At 35.4% G+C, this 25,400-nt stretch overlaps 2 protein-coding genes across 4 annotated transcripts in view; one reads left to right on the top strand and one right to left on the bottom strand.

Annotated features, from left to right (window-relative positions):
• Positions 1-11,139, top strand: part of CCPG1 (cell cycle progression 1) — a 38,189-nt gene extending 27,050 nt beyond the window's left edge. For all 3 annotated transcript variants that reach the window (XM_004421599.3, XM_087427495.1, XM_087427500.1), the window contains exons 7-9: positions 4,198-4,319; positions 6,652-8,060; positions 10,362-11,139. In XM_004421599.3, coding sequence (XP_004421656.1) covers positions 4,198-4,319; positions 6,652-8,060; positions 10,362-10,551 — 1,721 coding nt within the window. In that variant the 3' untranslated portion in view covers positions 10,552-11,139. The remainder of the gene's footprint in view (positions 1-4,197; positions 4,320-6,651; positions 8,061-10,361) is intronic.
• PIGB (phosphatidylinositol glycan anchor biosynthesis class B) overlaps positions 11,130-25,400 on the bottom strand; it is a 24,801-nt gene continuing 10,530 nt past the window's right edge. The window contains exons 7-12 of the mRNA XM_087427520.1: positions 23,779-23,830; positions 22,166-22,377; positions 21,219-21,283; positions 14,256-14,469; positions 11,816-11,996; positions 11,130-11,502 (exon numbers count right to left, since the gene is read on the bottom strand). Coding sequence (XP_087283646.1) covers positions 11,365-11,502; positions 11,816-11,996; positions 14,256-14,469; positions 21,219-21,283; positions 22,166-22,377; positions 23,779-23,830 — 862 coding nt within the window. The 3' untranslated portion in view covers positions 11,130-11,364. The remainder of the gene's footprint in view (positions 11,503-11,815; positions 11,997-14,255; positions 14,470-21,218; positions 21,284-22,165; positions 22,378-23,778; positions 23,831-25,400) is intronic.

Raw genomic sequence — 25,400 nt, 5'->3', positions numbered from 1 at the left:
AAACATTTTTTCTGTACTTTTTCAAATTAGCTTTTCAGAATATGGAAAGCCTGGGTAATGTAATATGAAGTAGGTCTATATTAGTAATGAGATTGGCTCAGTGAACATAGAAAAACTTACCTGAATGACTGTTAGCTTTCGAAGGTCACTATTTAAAGGACATCACATTTTTCCTTAATTCTGGCACTGATCTCAGCACTTTAAGAGCTCTTTTGAGTTGATTTTAGAGCCAGTTTGAATTTCCCATGCACCGTGAAGTCAGTCATTGCACTCCATAATTAGTCATTTGCTTTGTAATCATTTAACAAAAACACACTCAGAATGTTCAACCTTGTGTCAAATCTATCCTGGAAGGAGGAGAAAACTAGCAGGACTAAGGATAGTAAAAGAATGTACTTACAGGTGTTTGGCACTGCTTCAGGTTCCGAAAGTGCTTACAAAAGTTTTTTAAAAAAATTTCGTGTCTGAAGCACCTATCTTCTTATTCTTTCTTTACTTGTAGACTATCCATATTTTGAATCATCAGTGGAGTTCAATTGATTCATTTTCCTCATGGAGTTGCTTTAAGTATTGATAGACTGCCCTGCTCTTTAGCGGACAGTATAACAGAATATAACTAGGTGCTATGTAGCACAGACAAGAATTATAGCTCAAGGGTACACTTACTGAGTCATTCCAGAGGTGGTAGTATTTGTGTTGGGTCTGGTCTTATTATGCTTATGCTAGGCAAAGGAAAGTGGAACATTCTAGCAATGAAGAACCTGATAACCTGAAAGTAAGCTTGCTGGGTTTGGGAGCAGGGAAAAGACTGGCTGGACTATAGCAGAATAGATATTTAGAAATAATGGAGTAGACGGTTGGAATATGTGGGGTGTTGTTATATTGTAAAACATCTGGGAATCTGGGTAGAGTTTGATGTATAACATGACCTAAGAGCAGTAATTTTAGAGGAAAAGTACAGGAACGTAAATGGTATGGGAAAAATTAGAACAGTCAGCTAGGAGATTTTGTAATCCAGATATTCAGTGATCAGGGCCTTGACAATTATAGTGATGGTGGGGATGGAGAAAAAGTTGGTGAAATAAGGGACACTGAAGTAATAATGGAAAAGAGAACTTTGATCCTGGATACTTGAGATATTTGTTGTTTATTTTTTACATTCCAAGAAGTGTGCTAGCTCTGTTACTTTTGGAGTTGAAAGTGTTACTGGGGAAGAGTTTTGCTAGATGATAAAGTAAATAGATGGTGAGCACAGTTTGATTTGTTTTCACCCAACTTTAGTCTAGAATGGTTTAGGGCAGGTGTTGAAGTTTGATTTTTTTCATGAAGATACTCCAAAAATTGTGCCCAACAGACAGCTGGATGCATTGGCTGGAAGCTCTGGTGGGATTGGGACTCTGTAGAAGAGAAGTCTTATAGCAGTGATAGCAGACACTGACAGGGTTAATGTGATTAAGATAGGCAGATTTGTAGACATGTCTGGAAGGCCAAAGGTTGTACCTTGGGCAGTAACACTTTATAGTTAGGCAGCTGAAGATCTAGGAAAGAAACCCCAATAGTTAGTGAGATTGATAAAGGCCGCATTAAGACAGTCATCAAATGTATGCTATGTAATAGCACTGCAAATTCAGATCTCACCACATAGTTTTAAGTTACTTGCCAGTGGGCAAAGGATTTCAACCTATTGGTAGTTTGAAAAGAAAGTTAGAGGTTTTCTGTTACTCTGGAAACTACAGATGAATTTATTTCAATATTTTTAAAAATCTGAGATTCTTTTGAATGATATTGAAACAGATTTGCTATGCTTTTTTTTTGTGGTTTTCTTTTTTTTTATTGTGAAATTTTTGTTGTACATTATTGTTTATTGGTCACCATATAAGTGCGTCCCTCCACCCCTTGTGCCCATCCCCCACCCCCCTAGCCCCTGGTAACCACCAAACAGTTCTATCTGTCCATGTGTTGGTTTATCTTCCACATATAAGTGAAATCATGCACTGTTTGTCTTTCTCTTTCTGGCTTATTTCACTTAACGTAATACCCTCCAGGTCCATCCATGTTGTTGCAAATGGGACGATTTTGTCTTTTTTTATGGCTGAGTAGTATTCTGTGGTATATATATACCACATCTTCTTTATCCAGTCATCAGTCGAGGGACACTTGGGTTGCTTCCATGTCTTGGCTATAGTGAATAATGCTGCAATGAACATAGGGGTGCATAAGCCTCTTTGGATTGTTGATTTCAGGTTCGTTGGGTAGATACCCAATAATGGGATAGCTGGATCATAAGGTATTTCTATTTTTAAGTTTTTGAGGAATCTCCATACTGTTTTCCATAGAGGTTGCACCAGTTTGCAGTCCCACCTGCAGTGGATTATGGTTCCCATTTCTCCACAGCCTCTCCAGCATTTGTTGCTTTTTGTCTTGGTGATTATAGCCATTCTAACGGGTGTAAGGTGATATCTTAGTGTGGTTTTGGTGTGCATTTCCCTGATGACTAGTGATGTTGAGCATCTTTTCATGTGCCTATTGGCCATCTGTATATCTTCTTTGGAGAAATGTTCATTTCTTCTGTCCATTTTTTGATCGGGTTGTTTGTTTTTTTGTTATTCGGTTGTGTGAATTCTTTATATATTATGGAGATTAATCCCTTGTCAGATATATGGTTTGCAAATACTTTTTCCCAGCTGGTGGGTTCCCTATCCATTTTGATCCTGGTTTCATTTGCCTTGTAGAAGCTCTTTAATCTGATGAAGTCCCACTTGTTTATTTTTTCTTTTGTTTCCCTTGTCTGAGTAGACATGGAATTCAAAAAGATCCCTTTATGGCTGATGGCAAGTAGTGTACTACCTATATTTTCCTCCAGGAGTTTTATAGTTTCGGGTCTCACCTTCAGGTCTTGGATCCATTTTGAGTTAATTTTTGTGTATGGTGAAAGAAGATGTCTACTTTCATTCTTTTGCAAGTGGCTGTCCAGTTATCCCAGTGCCATTTATTGAAGAGACTTTCCTTTCTCCACTGTATGTCCTTAGCTCCTTTGTCAAAGATTAGCTGCCCATAGATATGAGGTTTTACTTTGGGACTTTCAATTCTGTGTGCTATGCTTTTATAAATCAAAAATTTAAAGAGGAATCCTAACAATATCATAGCTGTTAACTGGTAACAGTTGTCTGTAATTTGGCAAAAGTTTTCTCTTTAGTGTTTTTCAAAATGTATAGAAGAAATTAAAAATCAGTTCTTTTAGCAGTAAGGGAAGACATCATAAATTATCATTATTACATCCTTTCATTACAAAATTCTGTGATATCTTTACATAATGGTATGCTACTCAGTAGATGTAATAGGAAGGTTACCAAATGCATTTTGCATATTTTTTATTTAGTGTTGTTTTTTTTCTTTCATGCATGAAGCATGTAGCAGCATGTGAACAGCATGTCTTGGCAAATTAACATTTTGATTTTCAGGGTGAAAATGTAGAGCATCCTAGTTGGTTTAAGATTCCTTTATCAAACTTCTAGGATAAGGATGGTGGTACTTCGGTACAGACCTAAACAATGCAGAATTCTTAAAAGATTTGGCTTTGAGAATGGTGGGTAATCACAGTTCCTTGCTGTACTCTTTGGCCTTGTGTTATATCATTTAGGCAATATATAGTGAGGGGAAAAAAAAGACATTTTTGTTTTTCTTTATTGACTTATGACATGTGAATAGATTCCATGGTTAGTTTCTTTCTCTTTCGAAAGGGGGGAATGCAACACTTTATGTACCTCAAAGAGCCCTCAAAAACAACAACCTTGAGTGCCTTCAAGATAGTAAGATTAAAAACATTATATAAATTGTTTTCTTTGTTAGGATAATTTGGGCTGGCTTGTTTTAATCAAAAGGCTAGTGGACTGCTTAAATATCCCTGGGTGTATGCTAAATAAAAAAAATATATATTAACCTACTTGGCCTGATTTATATTACAATTAACAGCCATCCACCATTTGATGAATGACACCATGAGATTTTACTTATTCATTCTTTGTTTATATAATCATAATTTTTATAGAACTGTGAAATGCTGATACTTTGAAGAAAATGATCCTATGTGGATTAAGTAGTTAAATATATGCAGATTAAATATTTTGTTATATGTTTTAAAAATTTTGGTAATCATAACCTTTATGTTATATCCCTAATAAAAATTTTCATTTTTAGGCACAATACAGATTCAGAAGCGTCAACAGTTAGTCAGAAAGATACATGAAGATGAATTGAATGATATGAAGGATTATCTTTCCCAATGTCAACAGGAACAAGGGTCTTTTATAGATTATAAGGTGTGTACTGCTAATAAATTTTATAAAAAATAATTGGTAGCAAATAATTATTGTGCTATTCAGATACAAGTACAGTGAAGGTTAGTAAATAATAATATTGGTAATTGTTGATTGAGTACTTACCGTGTCCTAGTCACGTTGTGAGTACCTGACATACAGTATTTCTCTTATTTCTCACCACAGCCCTGTGAATTAAGCAAGTATTAATTTCATTTTATAGATGGGAAAGAGGTTCAAAAAAGTTAAGTACTTTTCCTAAGGCTAACAACTGGCAGAGCTGAATTTAATTCCATTTACCTTACTTCAAAGATATTATTCCTAATCACTGTAATATAGTTAACATTATTATTATTATTATTTTTTATTTTTGGTGAAGAAGATTCACCCTGTGCTAGTGTCTGTCACCAATCTTCCTCTTTTTGCTTGAGGAAGATTCACTCTGAGCTAACATCTGTTGCCAATCTTCCTCTATTTTGTATGTGAGCTGCCACCACAGCATGGTTGCTGACAAGTGGTGTAGGTCTGCGCCCAGGAACTGAACCCTGGCCGCCAAAGCGAAGCGTGCCAAACTTAACCACTAGGCCACCAGGGCTGGCCCTAGTTAACATTATTTTTAATTGATATTATATATATAAAACATTATTATTAACGTTATTTTTACAGAGCTGAGCAAAACATTTTCATTCAGTAAGAGAGAAAGAGAAGGAGAGTTTGTAATCTCTTTTAGGTCTTCCCTTGATCAAGGGAAATAATCAGCCAGCCTTTTTTCTCTGGCTTCTTGTTAGTTTTGATGAAAGAGAGAGCATGTTATACTTTCCTACCTAAAACACATCTGGCTCCAACAGGACTGTGCTGTCACTTCTTTCCAGTTACCTAACACCTTTGTGGGTTTATGAGGACCAGCAAAATAGTTGGTCTCCTATCTAGTTCTTCTCTAGGAAGGGATTATAGGTAAACTCAGGGTAGAAAAGTAAACTCTTTTTTCCTTCCATTTCCCCGAATTTCCTTTACACTTAATATATGTATGTATCCCTTATAGGATTATGATTATATTTCTTTGGAAGACAGAATCCCACTTGACATCTGAATTATATCTTTCAGGGAGGAAGTACTGAAGTGAATTGTAAATAGTGTAGTTTTCCCTATCTTGATCAGATGATGTTATAAAAAGAGGAGCTATTTTCTTCTTCACCACTATGGTTTCTAGTTCCAGAGGATGATGTTGGCTCTTAGGATACTTGCCCTGCATAGATCTTTACTGAGTCATTTTAATTTGTTCTCTGAAGATTAATGATAATCTTATCTTCTAATAAGATTAATATCTGTGGTAAATTGAGCAAAAAATTTAAGTATTTTGCAGATTTATACATAAGATATTTTAACTGACTGGATAGTGCTATAACCATTAACCTGTTTAAGCATATTGTTTAGTTTCTTGCTGTTTTGGTTAAAGTTTTTTTATTAATACATGTGTTGAAAGAAAAACTAGATTGTTCAAGGCTACCTTGAACTGCAGCAAAATTCTGTAAGCCTGAATGAACATGATTTCTCTCTATCAAGGGTGCTCACTTCAGAGTTACCTTGCTAATCTGGTCATGGTCTCTTTAGAAGATTATTTGATATTGGAGAAATTAGTTATAAATGTTAGCAAGATTTAGTCTGTCCTCTAAAATGTGGGAGAATTTGTATGACTTACCTGAACTTACTCAGAGATGTTAATTTACGTAGGACTAAGATCTTTCTCATAGGACTAAGATGATTGAAATTTTTTTGCTTCAAAGAGTGCAGTGAATATAAACAATTTTTTGAAGCTTGAAGTCATCTCTAGCTGTAATTTTACTCTTTATAAAAGATTATCTCCCTCACCTAAGGATCAGAGAAGCCTTTAGTTCTGCCTAAATTCTCTCTAGGAGCCTTCTCAGGAGATTGGAGTCTTGTAGTCAAAAGATAGGCCTATCTCCTTTTCTCCTGACTTGTCAGTGGGCCTAGAAACAGGTAAGGATTTCAAATGATTATGGGAAACACTAATCAGAAGTACCCCTATCTCTATTTTTAAAATCTTGTTAGGGATAAACCAAGCTCTAGCTAATCTTTTCCTGTCTTTAAATTCTTCCAGCATGCTATGTTCTTACTTTGATATAGCTCTCTACCATGCATTTTCTTGCATATGAACCTTGTATTTTCTAATTTTTATGTATTTAAAATACTACATAAGGATAGTCTCTGCAGAAATAGACTAAAAATTTATGGAGTATTTGTCCTATCTTAAAGATTTAAATTCAGCTTTTAAAGCATTTCACGTGTTGCTTTCTTCTTTTTCAAAAAAATTTAGTCATTGAAGGAAAACGTTGCAAGGTGTTGGACCCTTACTGAAGCAGAGAAGATGACTTTTGAAACTCAGAAAAAGAACCTTGATACAGAAAATCAGTATTTAAGAATATCTCTGGAGAAGGAAGAAAAAGCCTTATCTTCACTGCAGGAAGAGTTAAGGAAACTAAGAGAACAGATTAGAATATTGGAAGATAAAGGGACAAGTACTGAATTAGTTACAGAAAATCAGAAACTTAAGCAGCATTTGGAAGAAGAAAAGCTGAAAACACATAGCTTCCTTAATCAAAGGGAGACTCTTTTGGCAGAAGCAAAGATGCTAAGGAGGGAACTGGAGAGAGAACGACTAATAACCATGGCTTTAAGGGTGGAACTCCAGCAGTTAAGTTCTAGTCAGTCATATGGCAACCCAGACTCTCCTGATGTATTGACTGAAAAAAAAGAAATAGAAATCTTACGGGAAAGACTCACTGAGCTGGAGCGGAAGCTAAACTTTGAACAGCAGCGTTCTGATTTGTGGGAAAGACTGTATATTGAGGCAAAAGATCAAAATGGAAAACAAGAGACTGATGGAAAAAAGAAAGGGAGCAGAGGAAACCACAGGGCTAAAAATAAGTCAAAGGAAACATTTTTGGGCTCAGTTAAGGAAACATTTGATGCCATGAAGAATTCTACCAAGGAGTTTGTGAGGCATCATAAAGAAAAAATTAAACAGGCTAAAGAAGCTGTGAAAGAAAATCTGAAAAAATTCTCAGATTCAGTTAAATCCACTTTCAGGCATTTCAAAGATACCACCAAGAATATCTTTGATGAAAAGGGCAATAAAAGATTTGGTGCTACAAAAGAAGCAGCAGCTAAAAAACCAACAGTTTTCAGTGAATATTTACATCCGCAGTATAAGGCACGTACGCAAAACCAGAGGAGTAGAGGCCCTACTATGCAAAGAGAAGGAAGGAAAGAAAAGCCAGTTCACTTTGAAGAATTTGGAAAAAATACAAATTCACAGAAATGCAGTGCTGAGCATGACTGTAGTGAAAATTATAATTCTTTCAGAAAGGCTTGTTCTGGTGTATTTGAATGTGCTCAACAGGAATCCATTAACCTTTTTAATATTAAACTGTTGAATCCTGTAAGGATAGATGAATTTAGACAGTTAATTGAAAGGTATTTATTAGAAAAACTGGATAGTTTTCATCATTGGAAAGAACTCGATCAATTCATCAATAAGTTTTTCCTAAATGGTGTCTTTATACATGATCAGAAGCTCTTCACTGACTTTGTTAATGATGTTAAAGATTATCTTAAAGACATGAAGGAATATCAAGTAGATAATGATGGAATATTTGAGAAGTTGGATGGATATATATATAGACACTTCTTTGGTCACACTTTTCCCCCTCCATATGGACCCAGGTCGGTTTACATAGCACCATGTTATTATAATAGTTTTTAACATTTCTAGATTAGATAGCATTTTTATCATTTGATAAATTTCTTGGAATGTTACTATTTGTAAAAGTACTTTTTGTTAAAAAAAGTACTATTTGTAAAAGTACTTTATTGCCAGAGAATTTATAATAAATTGAAAGATACGATTTTTAATAGTTACTACAAATTGAAAATTTCATATAATCAGTTTGACTTGAGCAAATGGTTTAATTTCTACCTTAAAAATCAGTTAAGAATTTATAAATCCTGTTTTGTTTCTTTTCATTATAGTTTATATGAAAAGATAATCACCTTAAGTGAAATTATTTTCCTTTAATCTTTTATTTATTTACTCACTTTGGACAGCTAGGAGTGAACAATACAGATTTCACTCTGAAATCAGAAGAGCTCATATATAACAATTCAGATGTCCTACTTATTTTCATTTGTCTATTCCATTTACCAACTAATTATGATATTTAATACACTTATTACAGTATTATTGTTGATAAAGGTAGAGGCATGATCAAAGAGGCAAACTTAGCAAGCCGCAAGTTCTGTGTGTGCTTCATACATAACTTCTAAAAATAACTTTGTATCCATTGCTTATTAGCTTTATTTTCTGTAACATGAAACTCACCCAATCTTCAAATACTAGCTTTATTTTTTACCTTTGAGATGGTTATATATATATATCTTTATGAATAAATGTAATGTGTCTATAAAATAATGAGACTGATTTTGGTGTCTTTAGTCATTAAACAAAGACCTAGTGCCTATAATGAGCAAAGCACTGTGAGGCTGCCCTGAGGAAACAAATGAAAAATTCTTACTGACAAGGAGCTCAAAAGTTTTTGGAGAATTAGGTAAATATAAGAAATAAAATGGAGGTATGGAGCCATATTGTATATGGTGGCCTCAGTCTGGAGATGTTTGGGAAGGCTTCATGAGTGAGGTGGCCGTTGAACTGAACTTTTTAAAACTGGCTTTTGAAGGAGATATGAGAATTTGCCAAGCAGATGAGTAGGACATTCCACTCAAAGGGAATTTCATTTGCACAGATTTGGAGATGTGAAGACATGCCACTTGACGGAGGCAAAGTAGTGCTAGGGTATGAATAGAAGATTCAGATCATGAAGGACCTCATTTTATGCTAAAGGACTTGCTTTATTGCATTTTGGATCACTGGCAGCAGCCTGCAGGATTGGTTGGCAAGGGTGAAGCCAGAAGCTAGAAGGTGGTCTTTGAAACAATGTAGACATGAGCTGATAAGTCCCTAAACTAGGACAACAGTAGGTGTGGAAAGGAGGAGACAGATTTGAACAATATATAGTAAATAAAATTGGTGGTATTTCTTGTGAAAGAGAAGTAGAAAGTAACTAGGACTTCCAGATTTCTGGGTTGGGTTGCTATTTGGATAATGATTATCACTAAGATAAGGAATACCAGGTTTTGGGTAAGGGAAATTGGACATGAGAATTGTACTTGGAGGTACCTGTTGACGTCCAAGTGGGGAGAATTAATTGGCCATTAGTTATATGACTGTCTCTCTAGCCCAGACTGTGTTTGTGTATGCATAGATAGTCTAGGCTGGAGGTATTTATCAGACTTGGGGAACACCAACATCTAAGGGGTGGTAGAGAAAGAAGGCTGAGAATAAGAGTGGCATCATGAAAATCCAAAGATCACCTCAAGTAAAAGGAATATTTATGTAAGTGTGTCAAATGCTTTAAATAAAATGGACTGGATTTCTTGGCTGGGGAATGTGTGGCCATGGATGGTATTGTGGACTGTTTCAGTGAAGTAGTGACAGAAGACTGATTATAGAGATTGAGGAGAGCAGTAAGTGTAGACATTATTTATGAATCTTGGTAGTAGGAGAGAAAAAAAGAGACTTTGTTTGTAAGAGATGTATAGAGATGTATACATATTCCTGCTGAGGGATGAAGCCAATGGGGAGGGACTGATTTTTACAGGAAAGGAGGACAAGTAATGGAAACACATCTCATTATTTTATTGTCACATTTCTATTCGTTATCTTTTGAGTGTTTCCCCCTTTTGCCAGTACAGTTATGTTTGTGTATTTTTTCTTTCTATAATCTATAGGATAAAAGTGTAATACTCTCTGAATCTTTCTGATATGGTTATACTAGGATTTTACTTCAGATTAATTTAACATCCTTTTTCAGAGTATTCAGATAATTAATGGAGAAAAACATTAAAATTGTTTCTTGTTTAAATAAATTTAACTCTAACATAGATGAAAAATGTGTTTACTGCTTTCAGTCGACCAGATAAAAAGCAACGTATGGTAAATATTGAAAACTCCAGGCATCGAAAACAAGAGCAGAAGCACCCTCAGCCACAACCTTATAAAAGGGAAGGTAAATGGCATAAATATGGTCGCAATAATGGAAGACACATGGCAAATCTTGAAATAGAATTGGGGCAATTACCTTTTGATCCGAAATATTGATCATCATGATTAAGTTAAATTAGAAAACTGTAACAGAAAACATGGATGCTTTCTACAATGTTTGGTGTTGAAACTAAGATGAAATTATCAAGATAACAATGTCTTTTTATCATTTCTAAGTATCAGTTTGATGACTTTATATTATTACTCAGAAGCATCAAGCAAAAGCTTACTAACCTGCATTTTCCTGTAGCTTAGCTTTGCTGAATTTTTTTGGCACTGGAAATGTTCAACTGTAGTTTTATTAAGGAAGCCAGGCATGCAACACATTTTGTGCATGAAATGAGACTTCCTTTCAGTGTATGAGCTTAAAGCAAGCTCAAATCATACACGACAAAGTGTAATTAACACTGATATTGTGTTGAATTTGCAGTAGAGCTTGAAAAAAGTACACTATGATGGAATTTCATCTTTAACATTTTATAACCTTACACTTGCTTCTTGTCTTTTTGTGAGTTCAAGAGCCCGTTGACTTGTGAAGAATTTGCTGCCTTCTTAAGAGCTTGCTGACTTGTTCTCTTGTGAAATTTCTTGCACATCTGAATATTGTGGAAGAAACAATAAAACTACACCATGAGGAAAACTAAAGGTCTTTATTTAAAATTTGGCATTGTATTAATACACAATTTTATACTTTGTGATATTTTTCATACATTTCCTCAGTAGCGATATTTGGTAAAGCACTTCATAGTGGTTTTTTGCTAGTTCCATGAATCTTACCCAAGTGTTTACTAGTGTATTTAAACAGCATCTGAATATTTCTACCCAGCAATATCTATTTCTCTGGAAAAGATCTAAACACAGTTCAGAATTTCATCTTCTGTTGAGTTTCCCTTTTAACTTCCGTTCATAGACGTATACGTGACTTCCAGTACGACCCTCTGGCAATTGAGTGTGGAAGAAAACAGCAGTTCTCTCATAGTTGCTTGAAATTAGGAAAGCACTTATTTCCTAGAAGTAAATAAATGTTTAAGTAAATAAAGGCTACAATCTGCTGAGTACTGTTTCAAGAATTTTAGAATGTCTTATTCTGATTTGCGTCTCTACAACTTTTTTCTTAATAAAAGAATTAACTCATGGTAAGTAACATATATACCTTGATAGTTATAGAACTGGGGCTGATTTTGACTAGGGAAAAGACCAATTACAAAATAAGAGGGTTGAAAGGGACCATAAAAAAGTTATGTTGTCTGTTTACCTGGGTGTTTGCTAAACTTGAAGTGAAATAAAAATACTGAGTTTTCCCTTTTTCATGTTTCCTTACCTCCTCCAAAACGCTGAAGATGATCAAGTGAGTAGGCAATGTTGAATCGTTGTGAAACTCTTTATACAACCAGTTTAAGGGATTTAGATAAAATATATCTGCTTCATCAAGATATTGACTTTTTCCAGTCAGGTCTGGAGGACACTGGAGAAATCTCATTGGAAGTGGGTAATGGACATGGCTGTGAAGAGAAAGTTACCATTGTAGGTACAAGAAGTAAAAAAAATTATGAAAGTTTTCCAAGTACTCTTAAAATACTTAAGATGTTCATTTAAAATGTAAAATCTGAATCTTAACTGCGTTCCAATTACGGTGAGGAAGCAAGCCTTTAATGCAGTTTTCTCAAAGATGGAGAATATGCTTCTCACATCATGTACCTGTGCAGCAGCAGCATAACCTACAAGTCCCAACAAAAGCATGAACTCCATTTCAAGATGGGATAGTAGGTCAGCAGCTTGGGGGACGCAATGTTCTCTAACGTTAGTATGCTGTACCAGAAATGTAATAGGCCTTTGGGACCAGGTAGGTTACTTGTTAATAGGAGAGTAATTCCCCATAGGCTTATTTGGCAAGAAAATAAGTCATGAAACTAGAAAACTAGTCATCAACCAGAAAGGATTCTTTCTGTCTTTCCTTTCTTCTCTGAAAGGGGATGGATCACATCCTTAAATGAGTTTCTCCTGTGTTTGTTTTTTTGTTCTTTTATGTTTATATAAGATTTAGTAATAGCAACATATGTTCACTGATTAACACCCAAATAAGTAATGGGTTTATTGTAACAGAAAGACTAGAGTGTATGTGAAAGAGAGGGATTGATGAATTATGACAACTTGAACCAGTTACTTGGGCCATGCAAAAAGCCATATTTATAACTTTGCCTCAGCAAAAATAAAAATAAATATGCGATAGAGGTTTATCTCTGAAATGCATACAAAGTAAATTTACACAAGACCTAATACTACATGACTTTTATAATTTTGGAGATGAAGGTCTTGCTTCAGGGGGAAAGCAGAAAGAGCTGAGAAAAAGCTAACAGCCTTATATTCCAAAGTAGGCATCAGACGTTTTTTGCTCCCTTGTGCACTCTGAAAAAATATAAGATGAGAACTTGTTAAACTATGGAAAGCATCTTAGTACCTCTAGAATTCCTGTTCTCTGCAGTGTTGTGAGCATGGAGGGACAGTGAATGTCCTTCTCTCAGCTCTAGTCTTTTTTATAAAGTAGAAGAAGCTCAAGTTGAAGAGACACTTGGGGTCTTGGGGTCTTACATTTAACCTGTGGCTGTTGCTAGGCAATCCCAATTTTCCAAATTATGTATTAATGATTGGCATTAATGATTCAGTTAAGTAGAGTATTCCAAAAGTATTAAGTTACCTTAAAATAATATCACATTTGATATTAAGTTGGAAAATTAACTTCAGATTGTTTGAAGCCAGATTAAGTTAAATAGGTGTAGAATTTTCTAAAGGAAAGCTGTTTGCTTTGCCTTTGTACTGTTATTGGGCAACTGGTAACTTATCCAACTTCCTGAAATACACACATAGGGCCAAATGGATGTCTTTTTAAATGCCCTGCATAGTTAAGGCAGTTTCAGTGTTACACTTCCCAGGAACACTTAATTCAAGCAGTAGGATATCATCTAATTGAATTCCCTAATTTTTACAGGCGAGACAACTGATATCCAAAGAGATTGAAAGGACTGGTTTAGGACCAGGGCAACAATCCAGTAGTAAATCTAGACTAGAGTCCAGTGTTTTGAGATTAATTTAAAATTATATAAATATAAGATGTATCACAAAGATTTGTAGTAAGATCAGTGATAACCGAATTTCTTTACTAAGAATACCATCAAATAACATATAAAATATTTTATGTTACATTTAAATCAGATCATTTAAATGTAAGTTGTTTAAATTTTTGAAACTATTAAAGTTTATTTAAAAGTGGTATATTGGGCCGGCCCTGTGGTTTAGCGGTTAAGTGCGCGCGCTCCGCTACGGTTGGCCCAGGTTCGGATCCGGGGTGCACACCGACGCACTGCTTCTCTGGCCATGCTGACTGAAGTGGCGTCCCACATACAGCAACTAGAAGGACGTGCGACTATGACATGCAACTACGTACTGGGGCTTTGGGGGAAAAAAGGAGGAGGATTGGCAATAGATGTTGGCTCAGAGCCGGTCTTCCTCAGCAAAAAAAGAGGAGGATTAGCATGGATGTTAGCTCAGGGCTTCCTCACAGAAAAAAAAAAAAAAAATTGGTATATGATTTTCATTGATATAGTTCAAATGGTTTTTAAAATTCATCAGTGAATAAATATGAATAGGAGTTTCAAATTTCTTATAATCATTTGATCAATTTAAATCCAGGAATCTGAAAGGAATTTTAAGGTAGTCAGTTTCATTTTCTTAATAATAGCATACAGTGGAGCAACTTTTATTACCTATAATAAGGAGTGGAGTGGCAAGGCATCATTACAAATACTGAAGCTGAAGATTTATTAGGATTGTTGTAACCGAGTTCTTGAATATGAGTCATGACATCAAGAGTACCTCGCTGATGAACTAAACCAGTATAGAGGGCGAGGAGCATATTTGATAAAAACAGGAAACTCAGAGCTGGTTTCTTCCACGTTTTCAGGTGGTTTAGTGAGTACCCTATATGAAGATAGACACATTGAATCATAATACTGGCAATCTTGTTTTCTTATAGCTAAGCAAGTGTTAACTGAAAATACACTTGTAATTGTTATGGAAGTAGCACAAGCTGTAATGCTGTTATGGACAAACAAGAAATAAGCAATAGGTCATCTTTATAATTTTTCTGACCCTTCAGTATCATTGTCTATTGTCATCCAGGTCTTGACCTTTATATAGAAAAAGGAATTGAGGTATCATGGAAAGATGATGGCTAGGGAGTCCAACAGACCCAGATTTGAATTCTGGCTCTGGCACACGTTGCTTTACTTTGCTGAGCATCTAGTTTCTCCATCTGCAAATGGGATAACAGTACCTTTTTGAACTATTAGGAAAAATGTATGTCTGGTGCCTATCCTGGTGCATAGTAGGTGCTAAATAAATAGAACTTTTATTTATTCCATTTACTTTTCTCTCATCTCTAGCAATGGATTGTGTACATACAAGTCTCAGTAATTCTGGAGGAAGTATAACAGAGTGTTCTCTTAGAAAAATAAACCACTGGGCTCCTGGGAGATTTTCAATGGTCAGTATGTCTGGTGGCATGGACCTCTTTTTCTGGAAGAAGAGGACCTATATCATTTTTTTTTCTCTTTCACTATAGTGTTGGTCAATTTGGAGATGCTGAAAAATTTTTCTTTTTTAATTTGTAGAAGTAATTCTTGCATGTGGCAAAAAACAAAAAACCAAGTAGAACAGAAGGGTAAATGAAAAGTACAAGTCCCTGTTCCCTCCCATAGTCCTACTCCACAGGAATAGCCACTGATAATGAGCACATTAGGATAAAAGAAGAAGTTGATTAGTAAACTTCCTTGACATTTTGTTCACACTCCATATGTACTGCTTCCACAGAACTAGATAATAGTTCTTTTGGAATTTGGGTATCCAGGATCCAATCTGAAATTGGATGGATCCTGAAATTGGATGGAGCCTGTCTGAAATTTTAGCACTAATTCCCACTAGGGCCAAGGCACTGTTTTCCATAACCATTACCTAATTGACTGCTATCAGCTGTCTTAGCTCGGCTCAATCACTAAAAATAATTGAACATGAATAAAATTAATCTTGAACTGTTCCCATTTAACTACACTGACATAAAGTTGGCCTAGGAAGGACTGTTTCAAAAGTAAAATAGGAATAAATCAAGACTTATAACTCACTTGAATTACATCTAATACTTGACACCAACCAAAGACACTCATTCTCTCGACTTCGCATTGTTAGAAATTAAAAAGCTGTATGCATTAACATTCAGTTTTGGAAATACTGAAGATACCTTTCTTTGTATACTTAAATGTTTCTTAATTAGCTATGCCGCCCTTACAACTTTTCCTTAATCTGTATTAATTGCTTTGAAGATTATAAAATGGACTGAAAATAATAATTTCATCTATTTTAAGACATCTGATACCTGCCACTTGATAGCTGAAATCAAATTTGGGCAAGAAATCTTAGATGCTCAATTTTGTTCCTCTGAATATTTTAGATAACATTACCTATAGTTCATTCCATTCAGTAGTTGGAATATCACATATCCATCTCACCTAGTAGACCTTGAAACTGCTGATTAACCAAAGAACATTCTGAAAAGTGGTGTGATTAAAAAGTAGGTAGATCAAGAAAATTAAGCCTACGTTTAAAACAAATCTCAATTTATAAGATGTTTGAAACTGTAAAATGAGGAACCTACTAAAGAGCATGAGAACTAAAATTAGCTTTATTAGAACTGAAATGGGATTCTAAAAGTTCTGCCATCTGTAATATTTCCAGTCACAGATATGACAGACTAGCAAATACAACTCAGAAGTGAAGTGCTTCCTTGGGTAGACAGGCAAAAACTGAAACTACCTACTGGGCTCAGATTACAAAAAGCTACATTAAAGCCTACCCTGCCAAGGCCTTAGGAGATGACTTGCTCTCAAGAATATTCAAGTAAGTATAATGTGGGCATCTGTAAAGTGGTTCACTCATTAACAAAATTTGTTTATTCAATAAATGTTCATTGAAAGTTTTATCAGAAACTATGGCATTTAGGGATACAATGGTATGGGTGACTGATAAAAAACTGGAATACATGGTGGTGAATATTGTAAAAATGGCAGTCTGAGTAGAACGTTGGAAGAAAACGTGCTTGTATTCCCAGCTTCTTCAGTGCTGAGGGGGCTCTTGCAAGTTAGATAATGCTTACATTACTTTGTGGTAGTTTTCACCTTCTAAAGCTAGCTCATTTTAGGATGGATTCTTTCAGTGAGAACCGAATCGCCATATTATTTGGAAAAATAATATAAAGAAAATGCTGGGGAGAGAAGGAACAGTCTTGAATGTGAAGACTGAGGGTTTTCATATCATCTGATATTGAAAAGTTTCCCAAGGGGATTTCAGAAACTGGAGTTGCTAAAGGGAGAATTGGAAATACATGACAGCTGCAGGGTTAGACTGAGTCACAAGAGAAGCCTAGAATCCATGGGTTGCTTACAGGGAAGCAGTATGGTTTCTTCAATATTTAAAAGAGGTAATTAATAAGATCCTAGTAGCTGCCATCCACTAAGTCTACTTAACTGTACATATAATATGGAGATGCAGTTCTCACTGAAAGGATCCACCCTAAAATGAGCTAGCTTCAGAAAGGGATAGTTACCCCATGTAATGTAAGCATTACCTAACTGAAATATGAGATGCCCCTCCCAATTACTGAAGATTCTGGGAACACAAATTTTCTATCTGTCCTATAAACCACTTACCGAACTCTTTCAGCCTCTCGTGTAATTTCCACGAGAACAAAGACTCAGTATGAACCCCAGTGACTACTTGTCAGAATAGAGGCTCCTTCATTTCACACAGTAGCTCTTAGTAACTCAACGCTAAATAACATTCCAGAATATTTAATTTGCTCCTGTTATTTGGGCCTACAAAAAGATACTTAAAGGAGGGTATATAGAAAATTTCTGCAAGAATTTATAAGAAAGTGATAATTATCTCTGGGAAGTGGGGCCAGATGATTACATGATGACACTATTGTGGTTTGTTTTTTTTTTTGTCCATGAGTATTTTTATAATAAAAAATACACTGGGTTCTTATCAACTCACTCTCATCAGACTACTGTTAAAAAAAAGTCTTTTAAATCCATTATGTCCCAGTTGACTACTCTCCAAGATAAAATCTAGAAACCTGAGTATATAAGAAGGCCCTTCGTGAGTTGGTTCCTTCTTTACTTGGCCATATCTCCTAATCATCATGTTATTTATCTTGCTATGCCCAATCACTTTTTAAGTTTTGTATATTTAGTGTTATAATCTGTATTCTTCAGCAATGACTGATGAGTTCCTTCTTACCAAGGTAAGATTCATTGTAATGGAGAGGGTGGGAAAGTTGGGGGCTGTACATGACTGATCCCATCAAACACTGAGGTGTAGCAAGGATGCGTCTTAGCTTTGGCAAGAATTATTAGAAAACCCAAGAAAAAAGTCTCTACCAAGTTCTACCAACTAGAGATACTTCCAAGTTAACCTTTTCATTTTTAAATACTCCTTGGGAAAGCTGTTACTTACGTCAACTTAAATTCAGTATTTATATGAGAAAAACAAAGGGTGGTTTAATTCTGGAATGGGAGGTACAGGAGAATGGGCCTGGGGAAGTGAGACTTTAAAACTATTAAGAACCAAAAGAGAGCACTGGGCACAGATGGAGGTATCAGGAAGAATTTTATGTTGCTACTTTGCTGAGGAAATAAAGCTATATTTTCATCTTTCATAGTCTGAAGTCAGTAGGTAGTGCCAAAAACAAAGATCTTTAAGGGACATTATTAGCATTTTATTTTCATAGAGAGATAAATATCAAAACCACCTAAAAGAGTATAAGTGCTTGTGTCTAGGGAGGGGAAATTGGAGGGAAGGCAGGAGGACCATTGTTTTTTAAAACAAACTCCATATAGAATGACTTTTGAAACAATGTGCCTGTGCAATTTTGATAAAAAAAGACTAGCATAGGGAAAAACAAAGCGGCCTAATCAGAGACAAGCAAGTCTACATTAGCCACTGTGGTAAAAACAGATTAAGCAGACACCCAACCCAGAGTTAGTAGCAGGTGCTGGAAACATTATCAGCACAAATGACACAGGTTCAATCTAAGAATTCCAGTGTTACTAGACCAATGGCACCTTTCTTTTATAGATAAAGAAACTGAGGCACAAGGTTATACAGTTCACTAAGGATCAGAGCCAGTTACAGAAGGTATGTTTTCTAGAGTAAGTCCTATTTTGGATAGGACTGAGGGAAATTCAAATTAGGCAAAAGAAGTTAATGTAGATTGAAAAAATGGCCGCAGTTATTCCTCTTGTGTCCAATCCCTACACGAACCTCAAGTTTCTCTCTCATCTCTTGAGTCCAGCCTGGCTTTGTGACTTGCTTTGACCAAAAGAATGTGGTGGAAGTAACTGTGCCAATTCCATGCTTGAGCCATGGACACTTCTGCTCCCTGTCTTGGAACTCTGACTACACCAAGTGAACAAACCCCAGCTAGCCTGCTGGAGAATGAGAGCAACAGAAGAGCTGAAGTACCTTGGTCTATAGCCAGTTGAACCCTAAACACATGAGAGTCCAGTCTAGGTCAATTGAGCTGTCTACCTCATCTGCAGCTGGTCATATTTGCGTAAGTGACTCAGTGGAGACGACAAGAACTGCCCAGTTGAACTAGACTTGTAAATAATAATAAATGGAGTTTTAAGCCACCGAGTTTTATGATGGCTTGTTATACAGCAATTGCTGATAGAGTTGTCATGTTTATATAAAAGGTTAAAATAGGTCACACAAGAATAGAATAAAACTGAGATTTGAGGTACAATATAACTCAAGATTTCAGGTAGTTAGAAAAGACTCAAACTAGGCCATTTAAAAGATCAAGAACACCAAAGAGAACTGTTGTCTTATGTCATTCCTGAATATCCATTCTGCCTAGGTGAGCTCATTACTTAGTTGGTCCTATTGTTGGAACCTGTTGGCATTAAAGAGTTCTGACTCAGTGGAAGTATAAGTCTCCTGGGAGTCAGAATCCTTTGGCTCACTCAAGAACCTTAGGTATATGTGCCTGGAGGAGGAGATCACGTCCTGTGAGAAGATCAGGGGTTTCACTAGGTCTCTGTCCTTTAGAGATCCCTCTGAGTGGATACCAGATGGAAGAAAGGCTGATTCTTGTCCATTAGAAGAGGATCTCTTCGTCCCTCACCAGCATTCTATCTCAGTCTTGGGGAAGGGAAGCAAGGGGTTACCAGGATCCTGGCACTTAAAAGATTCAATCTTTTGGAGTGGGAATGAGGACTCAGTCTTTCTCTAGAACCACACACACACACACGAGGACTCAGTCTTTCTCTAGAACACCACATACACACACATACACGAGGACTCAGTCTTTCTCTATTACACCACACACACACACACACGAGGACTCAGTCTTTCTCTAGAACACCACACACACACACGAGGACTCAGTGTTTCTCTATTACACCACACACACACACACAAGAGGACTCAGTCTTTCTCTAGAACACCACACACAGACACGCGCACGCGCCCTCCAGTAGCCTGGCAGAAACCAAACATGGCAAACCGGATTTCATTATAACTCTAACTCAAGTGCTTGTAAAAAAGAACATTTTAAAATCTGAATACTCATTCATGAACAGATTTTCTTTGGTAAATGGGCTCACTATACTTAAGACTTGTCAAATAGCTGTTAGATGCCTATATTTTTATATGTGCCTGCATTTGTATATGAAGTAATACTATTAAGTAATGACACAAATTGACTTTGGTTTCAATACTTCAGATATATCAAATATATAGATGTGTATGTTTGTATTTAAACTGAAGAGAGTACATACATCTGAGATATGATGGATACTTGGTCAAAGAAGGCTGCTTAACTCAATGGGTTGTTTGGAGTTTTTTTTTTTTTTTTTAAAGTAAAAAGTTTGATATCATTAAGTCCCTAGTTTTTCCCAGCCTCCAGTCCCAGTTGATTACTCATTCCTTCCTTCCCCAATCCAATGATTTTTTAGTGATTAATATTTGAAGGAAGCCAGCAGTTATTTGTTCTGAATCAAACTTGAAGTTAATAAAGTTTCAATTCATAAGTTTTCCAAACCAACTAATGTAAAAATTCATATTTCCAGAGCTGAGTAATAAGACTTTTTAAAAGTCACATGTAAAAAAATTATTGCAAAGGTGGAAAAATGGAGAAAAGGCCAAAAATAAAATCAGAGGTGTGAATCACTTTAAAAATTCTATATGCATTCAAGTGAGTTTTAAAGGGGTAGATGTGTATAAAGCATTAAAAATTAGTTTCAACAGCTATAAATATATTTGTCATTTGTGGAATGAAGAACTTCATAGTTTAACCATAAACTTAAAATAGCTATTCTAAAACAGACATATTCCATTACTTTTTAATAAAAGATTTCTAACAGCCAGAAATACCACCACCAAAAGGTGCTTTGGATATTAGATCCTTATGTTTTTATCTCACTTTACAGGACACAGGAAAAAGGATCTTTAGGCTGCAAAAAGGGAATACTGCAGTAATATAATTTGTAATTAAGAAGCAATTCTTATTTAGCCCAGGTGAAAATAAATAATATTTTAGAGTTTAATGAGCATTTGTCTTTTAACTATTTCTATATAAATAATTTTTTTCTATATTAAACAAAAATACTTACCACAGAACACCATACAAAATGGTAAAACTGGATAGATAAACCTGAATTCTTTGTGGCTCAACATGCTATAATAAAAAAAATATTAAAAGGAAATATTATTTTCTCATATGACATGATAGTTTGAGAAATTAATGTGTATAAAATGAAATATAATTAACATCTGTTTTTCTAAGTACTGAGACTGAATTTCATGCTTCAGGAATCACTTTCATTATTTTTAGTTATAAGGTGATGATGATGTGTTAAAAGTAATCCTAACAAACATTTAATGTCAATGTGAAATTCTAAAGTACAATTACATTCTAAAAAAGAAATTTCTATTACCAATACAAGTAAGTCATATTACTCAAATTTGGAATAAAGATACATACATTTTCATTTAAAAATATTTCTTCTCTATTCCTTCAATACTTAAAATTTTGGTAGTTTCTGTTTTTTAAAAGTAAATAAAATTTGTTCAACTTTTTAAAAACTGAATATATTCCTTAAGCAAACTATACGTATCAGAAGTATTCATTCTATCTGATCACTAGCATAATTACAACCTTTTCTGTCTGCTAAATAATCCCCACTAATAAATCATAAGAGTTAATGCATCTCCAAAAGATAAGCAGTTTACTTTTTGTGTGTGTGTGAGAGCAAGATCAGCCCTGAGCTAACATCCGTTGCTGATCCTCCTCTTTTTGCTGAGGAAGATGGGCCCTGGGCTAACATCCGTGCCCATCTTCCTCTGTTTTATATGGGACACTGCCACAGCATGGCTTGACAAAGCAGTGGGTTGGTCCACACCCGGGATCCGAACCTGTGAACCCCAGGCCGCCAAAGCGGAGTGTGCGAACTTAACCACTAGGCCAGTCCCTAAGCAGTTTACTTTTAAAAGAATTTAGTTAATCTAATTTCTTGGTAACATTAAAAAAAATTAACTACTTGAACAAATAAAATCTTACCTATAAACTAACAGTGTCCACAGCACAGTCATCAAAAATATCCGGTACCTCTTTGGGGCTAGAAAGCAGCCATGAATAAAGAAGGGTAAGTGAGTACCCAAGACAACTGGAAATCCTTGACTGAAGTACCAATGCCATGGATGAGAACCATAAAATGTTCCCAAATTCTGTAGCACGTTAAATTTCAAAAAATTGTATTGAACCAGAGTCCACTGACATAATTGAAGGAAAGAGAAATAGAAATGCGTTAGTTCCAAGTATGAATCTTTGGCATTAGGGAATCTGGCAGAATTGTGACATTAAATCAGAAATGATGTCTAAAAACCAGACAATAGTTTACATTAATAATTTTGATTAATGACCATATGAAATCATTCTTTATTAATTTTTTATGTTCTAAGTATTAGTGTGTTCTTTGTTAATTTGTAAAACACTAGGTTTTTGAGACTCAACAAAATATGAACAAATGTTCATACATATTTTGACAAGGAAAGTTTAACATACAATTAGAGATAAAGAGAATCCTTAAAAATAATAGTTACGAAAGTGTGCGTGTGGTACCCATATTAAAAATTTTACTCTAGTACCTTATGATATCACACATTACCTTTTAAGATAAAGCTTTGAAACATTACAATTTGAATTATAGCACAAAGCAGATAATAATAACAGCAGCAACAACAGCAGTTAACATTAAGTGCTCACTTGTGCTTGTAAGCATTTTATATGCATTATCTCATTTAATCCTCCAACCTTATGTGACAGGTACTACAATTATTTCCAGATAAGGAAACTGGCAAGAAAGGTACAAAACTTATCCAAGGTCACACAGCTATTAATGAGGACACTGCACTTTAGACTGTGGCAGTCTGATTCCAGAGCCCATATGTGACTTAAAAACAGGGAACTTAGAAACCAAAGGCCATCACCAACAGTCATGAGATTAAAATGTCAAACCAAATGCTTGAAGAATAGAGTATGCTGGTTAATTTGAATTCTGAATGATTAACTTGAGGTCAACTAAAATCATTTAAAAATTTAACCTTTATTTTTACAAACCTGACAAAAATTTTTAAAATGGACTCTGTTGAACTTCAACTAGGAAATCACAGTTCTGTTACATGGAAAGCACAGCAAATTGAACCAAAGGCATATGCTGGTAGTTTTTTTTTAATGTATCCCATATCACTTTTAAAAAATGATATGCCTGTGTTCCCAAATATTCATCGATTAAAAAGTCAGGTTAAGGGCCGGCCCCGTAGCTTGGTGGTTAAGTGTGCGCGCTCCTCTGCCGGCGGCCCGGGTTCGGATCCCGGGCATGCACCGACGCACCGCTTCTGCAGCCATGCTGAGGCCACGTCCCACATACAGCAACTAGAAGGCTGTGCAAATGTGACATACAACTATCTACTGGGGCTTTGGGGGAAAAAAGGAGGAGGATTGGCAATAGATGTTAGCTCAGAGCTGGTCTTCCTCAGCAAAAAGAGGAGGATTGGCATGGATGTTAGCTCAGGGCTGATCTTCCTCACCAAAAGAAAAAAAAAAGTCAGGTTAAGTTTTTAGTGTAATGGTTAGATTAAAAACAGCTGTTAGCTTAATGTCTTTTTACTTACTTGACCAAAAAAAATACGATCAATTATCAGAGACAAACTCAAAGTCACAAATCTGAAAAACAAAATAAAATAGAAGAGTGATTAACATTCTGAACTTACTGGAAATCCAATATTGGCATATAGCTTTGCAGGTGCCTTGCATCAAAAGCCACTTTAAAAATGCTTTACGATTTCACCAATTGAATATGAATTTACACATTTTGAAAGATCTTTCATTGACAGAAGCTATATTTAAGCAACCTTCTTAAAATTAACAAACACTATATTATCTATTGCTGCAAACAAATTACCTGAAAATGTGGCAACTTAAAACTACGAACATTTATTATCTCATAGTTTCTGTGAGTCAGGAATCCAGGCACAGCTTAGTCGCTCAGGCTCTAGGTCTCTAATGAATTGTCAAGATGTTGGCTGGGACTACAGTTTCATCTAAAGGCTCTCATTATTTGTTCCTATAGCACTCATTGTCACTTGATAAATATATATTAGTCATGTGTTTTTAGCTGTCTGTCTCCTCCTACTAGAATGTAAACTTCATGAAGGCAATGACTTTGTTTTGTTAAATTACTGTATCTCTAGCATCTGGAACAGCACCTGACAGATTAAATAAATATTTGCTGAATTAATGTAATAAATTCAAAATAATATTAATAAATCTGAGAAATGAAAACAGTGGCAACTTAGCCACCAGATGATTTTCTCCTTTTTAATGGCTTCCAAAAAATACTTGTACGGAGTGAATACTAGTATATTAAAAAGATCACTGTTCTAAGAGTCAGAATGCATTCATCCCTTCAGTAAGTAACTATTTTGGATACTCTACTAGATACGTGGGATAAATCTGATCCCAGGAGCTCAAACTGTAGTTAGAAGACCTGGGTTTCAATCCCAGTTCCATCACAGCAACCAACCCAGTTACTCTGGCTAACTCATTTTTAATTTCACCAAGTCCTCTGTTTCCTCAACTACAAAATAAAAACACCTACATTGCTTAGATCCAAGAATTATGAAAATCATAAGGAAATATATGAATACACATTATAAATTATAAAGCCCTATACAAATATAAAAGAATCAAGTATCTCTAAATTGTATTTGAGAAATATTTAGGAAATAAAGCATAGGAAAGTTCCAAGAAAAACTGCAAAGATCCTCATTTAAGCAAGTTAAAATACAGTTATTCAAAATCATAAATAGAAAATATAAATTTGGGGGGCTGGCCCCATGGCGTAGTGGTTAAATTCAGTGTGCTCTGCTTCAGCGGCCCAGGTTTGCGGGTTTGGATCCTGGGCACGGACCTATATATTGTCACTCATCAGCCATGCTGTGGCAGCAACCCACATATAAAAAATAGAGGAAGATTGGCACAGATGTTAGCTCAGGCCTAATCTTCCTCAAGCAAAAGAAAAAAAAGAGGAAGACTGGCAACGGTTGTTAGCTCAGGGTGAATCTTCCTCACCAAAAAAAAAAAAATAATGTATATATATATATATATATATAAAAATATATATATATATAAATTTGGAAATATTCTGTTTCCTTGGTCTGACAATTCTGACATTAGAAGGTATAATTGACTAAAGGATATAAAATCTTGTTCAGAAGCTATAATTTATAGGTTA

This window comes from Ceratotherium simum, chromosome 3 (genome assembly GCF_057802395.1).
Source record: "Ceratotherium simum simum isolate JZ-2026a chromosome 3, ASM5780239v1, whole genome shotgun sequence".
In the NCBI taxonomy this organism is placed as follows: domain Eukaryota; kingdom Metazoa; phylum Chordata; class Mammalia; order Perissodactyla; family Rhinocerotidae; genus Ceratotherium; species Ceratotherium simum.
The sequence above is the reverse complement of the archived record's forward strand: the minus strand, read 5'-3'. Positions and strand labels throughout refer to the sequence as shown.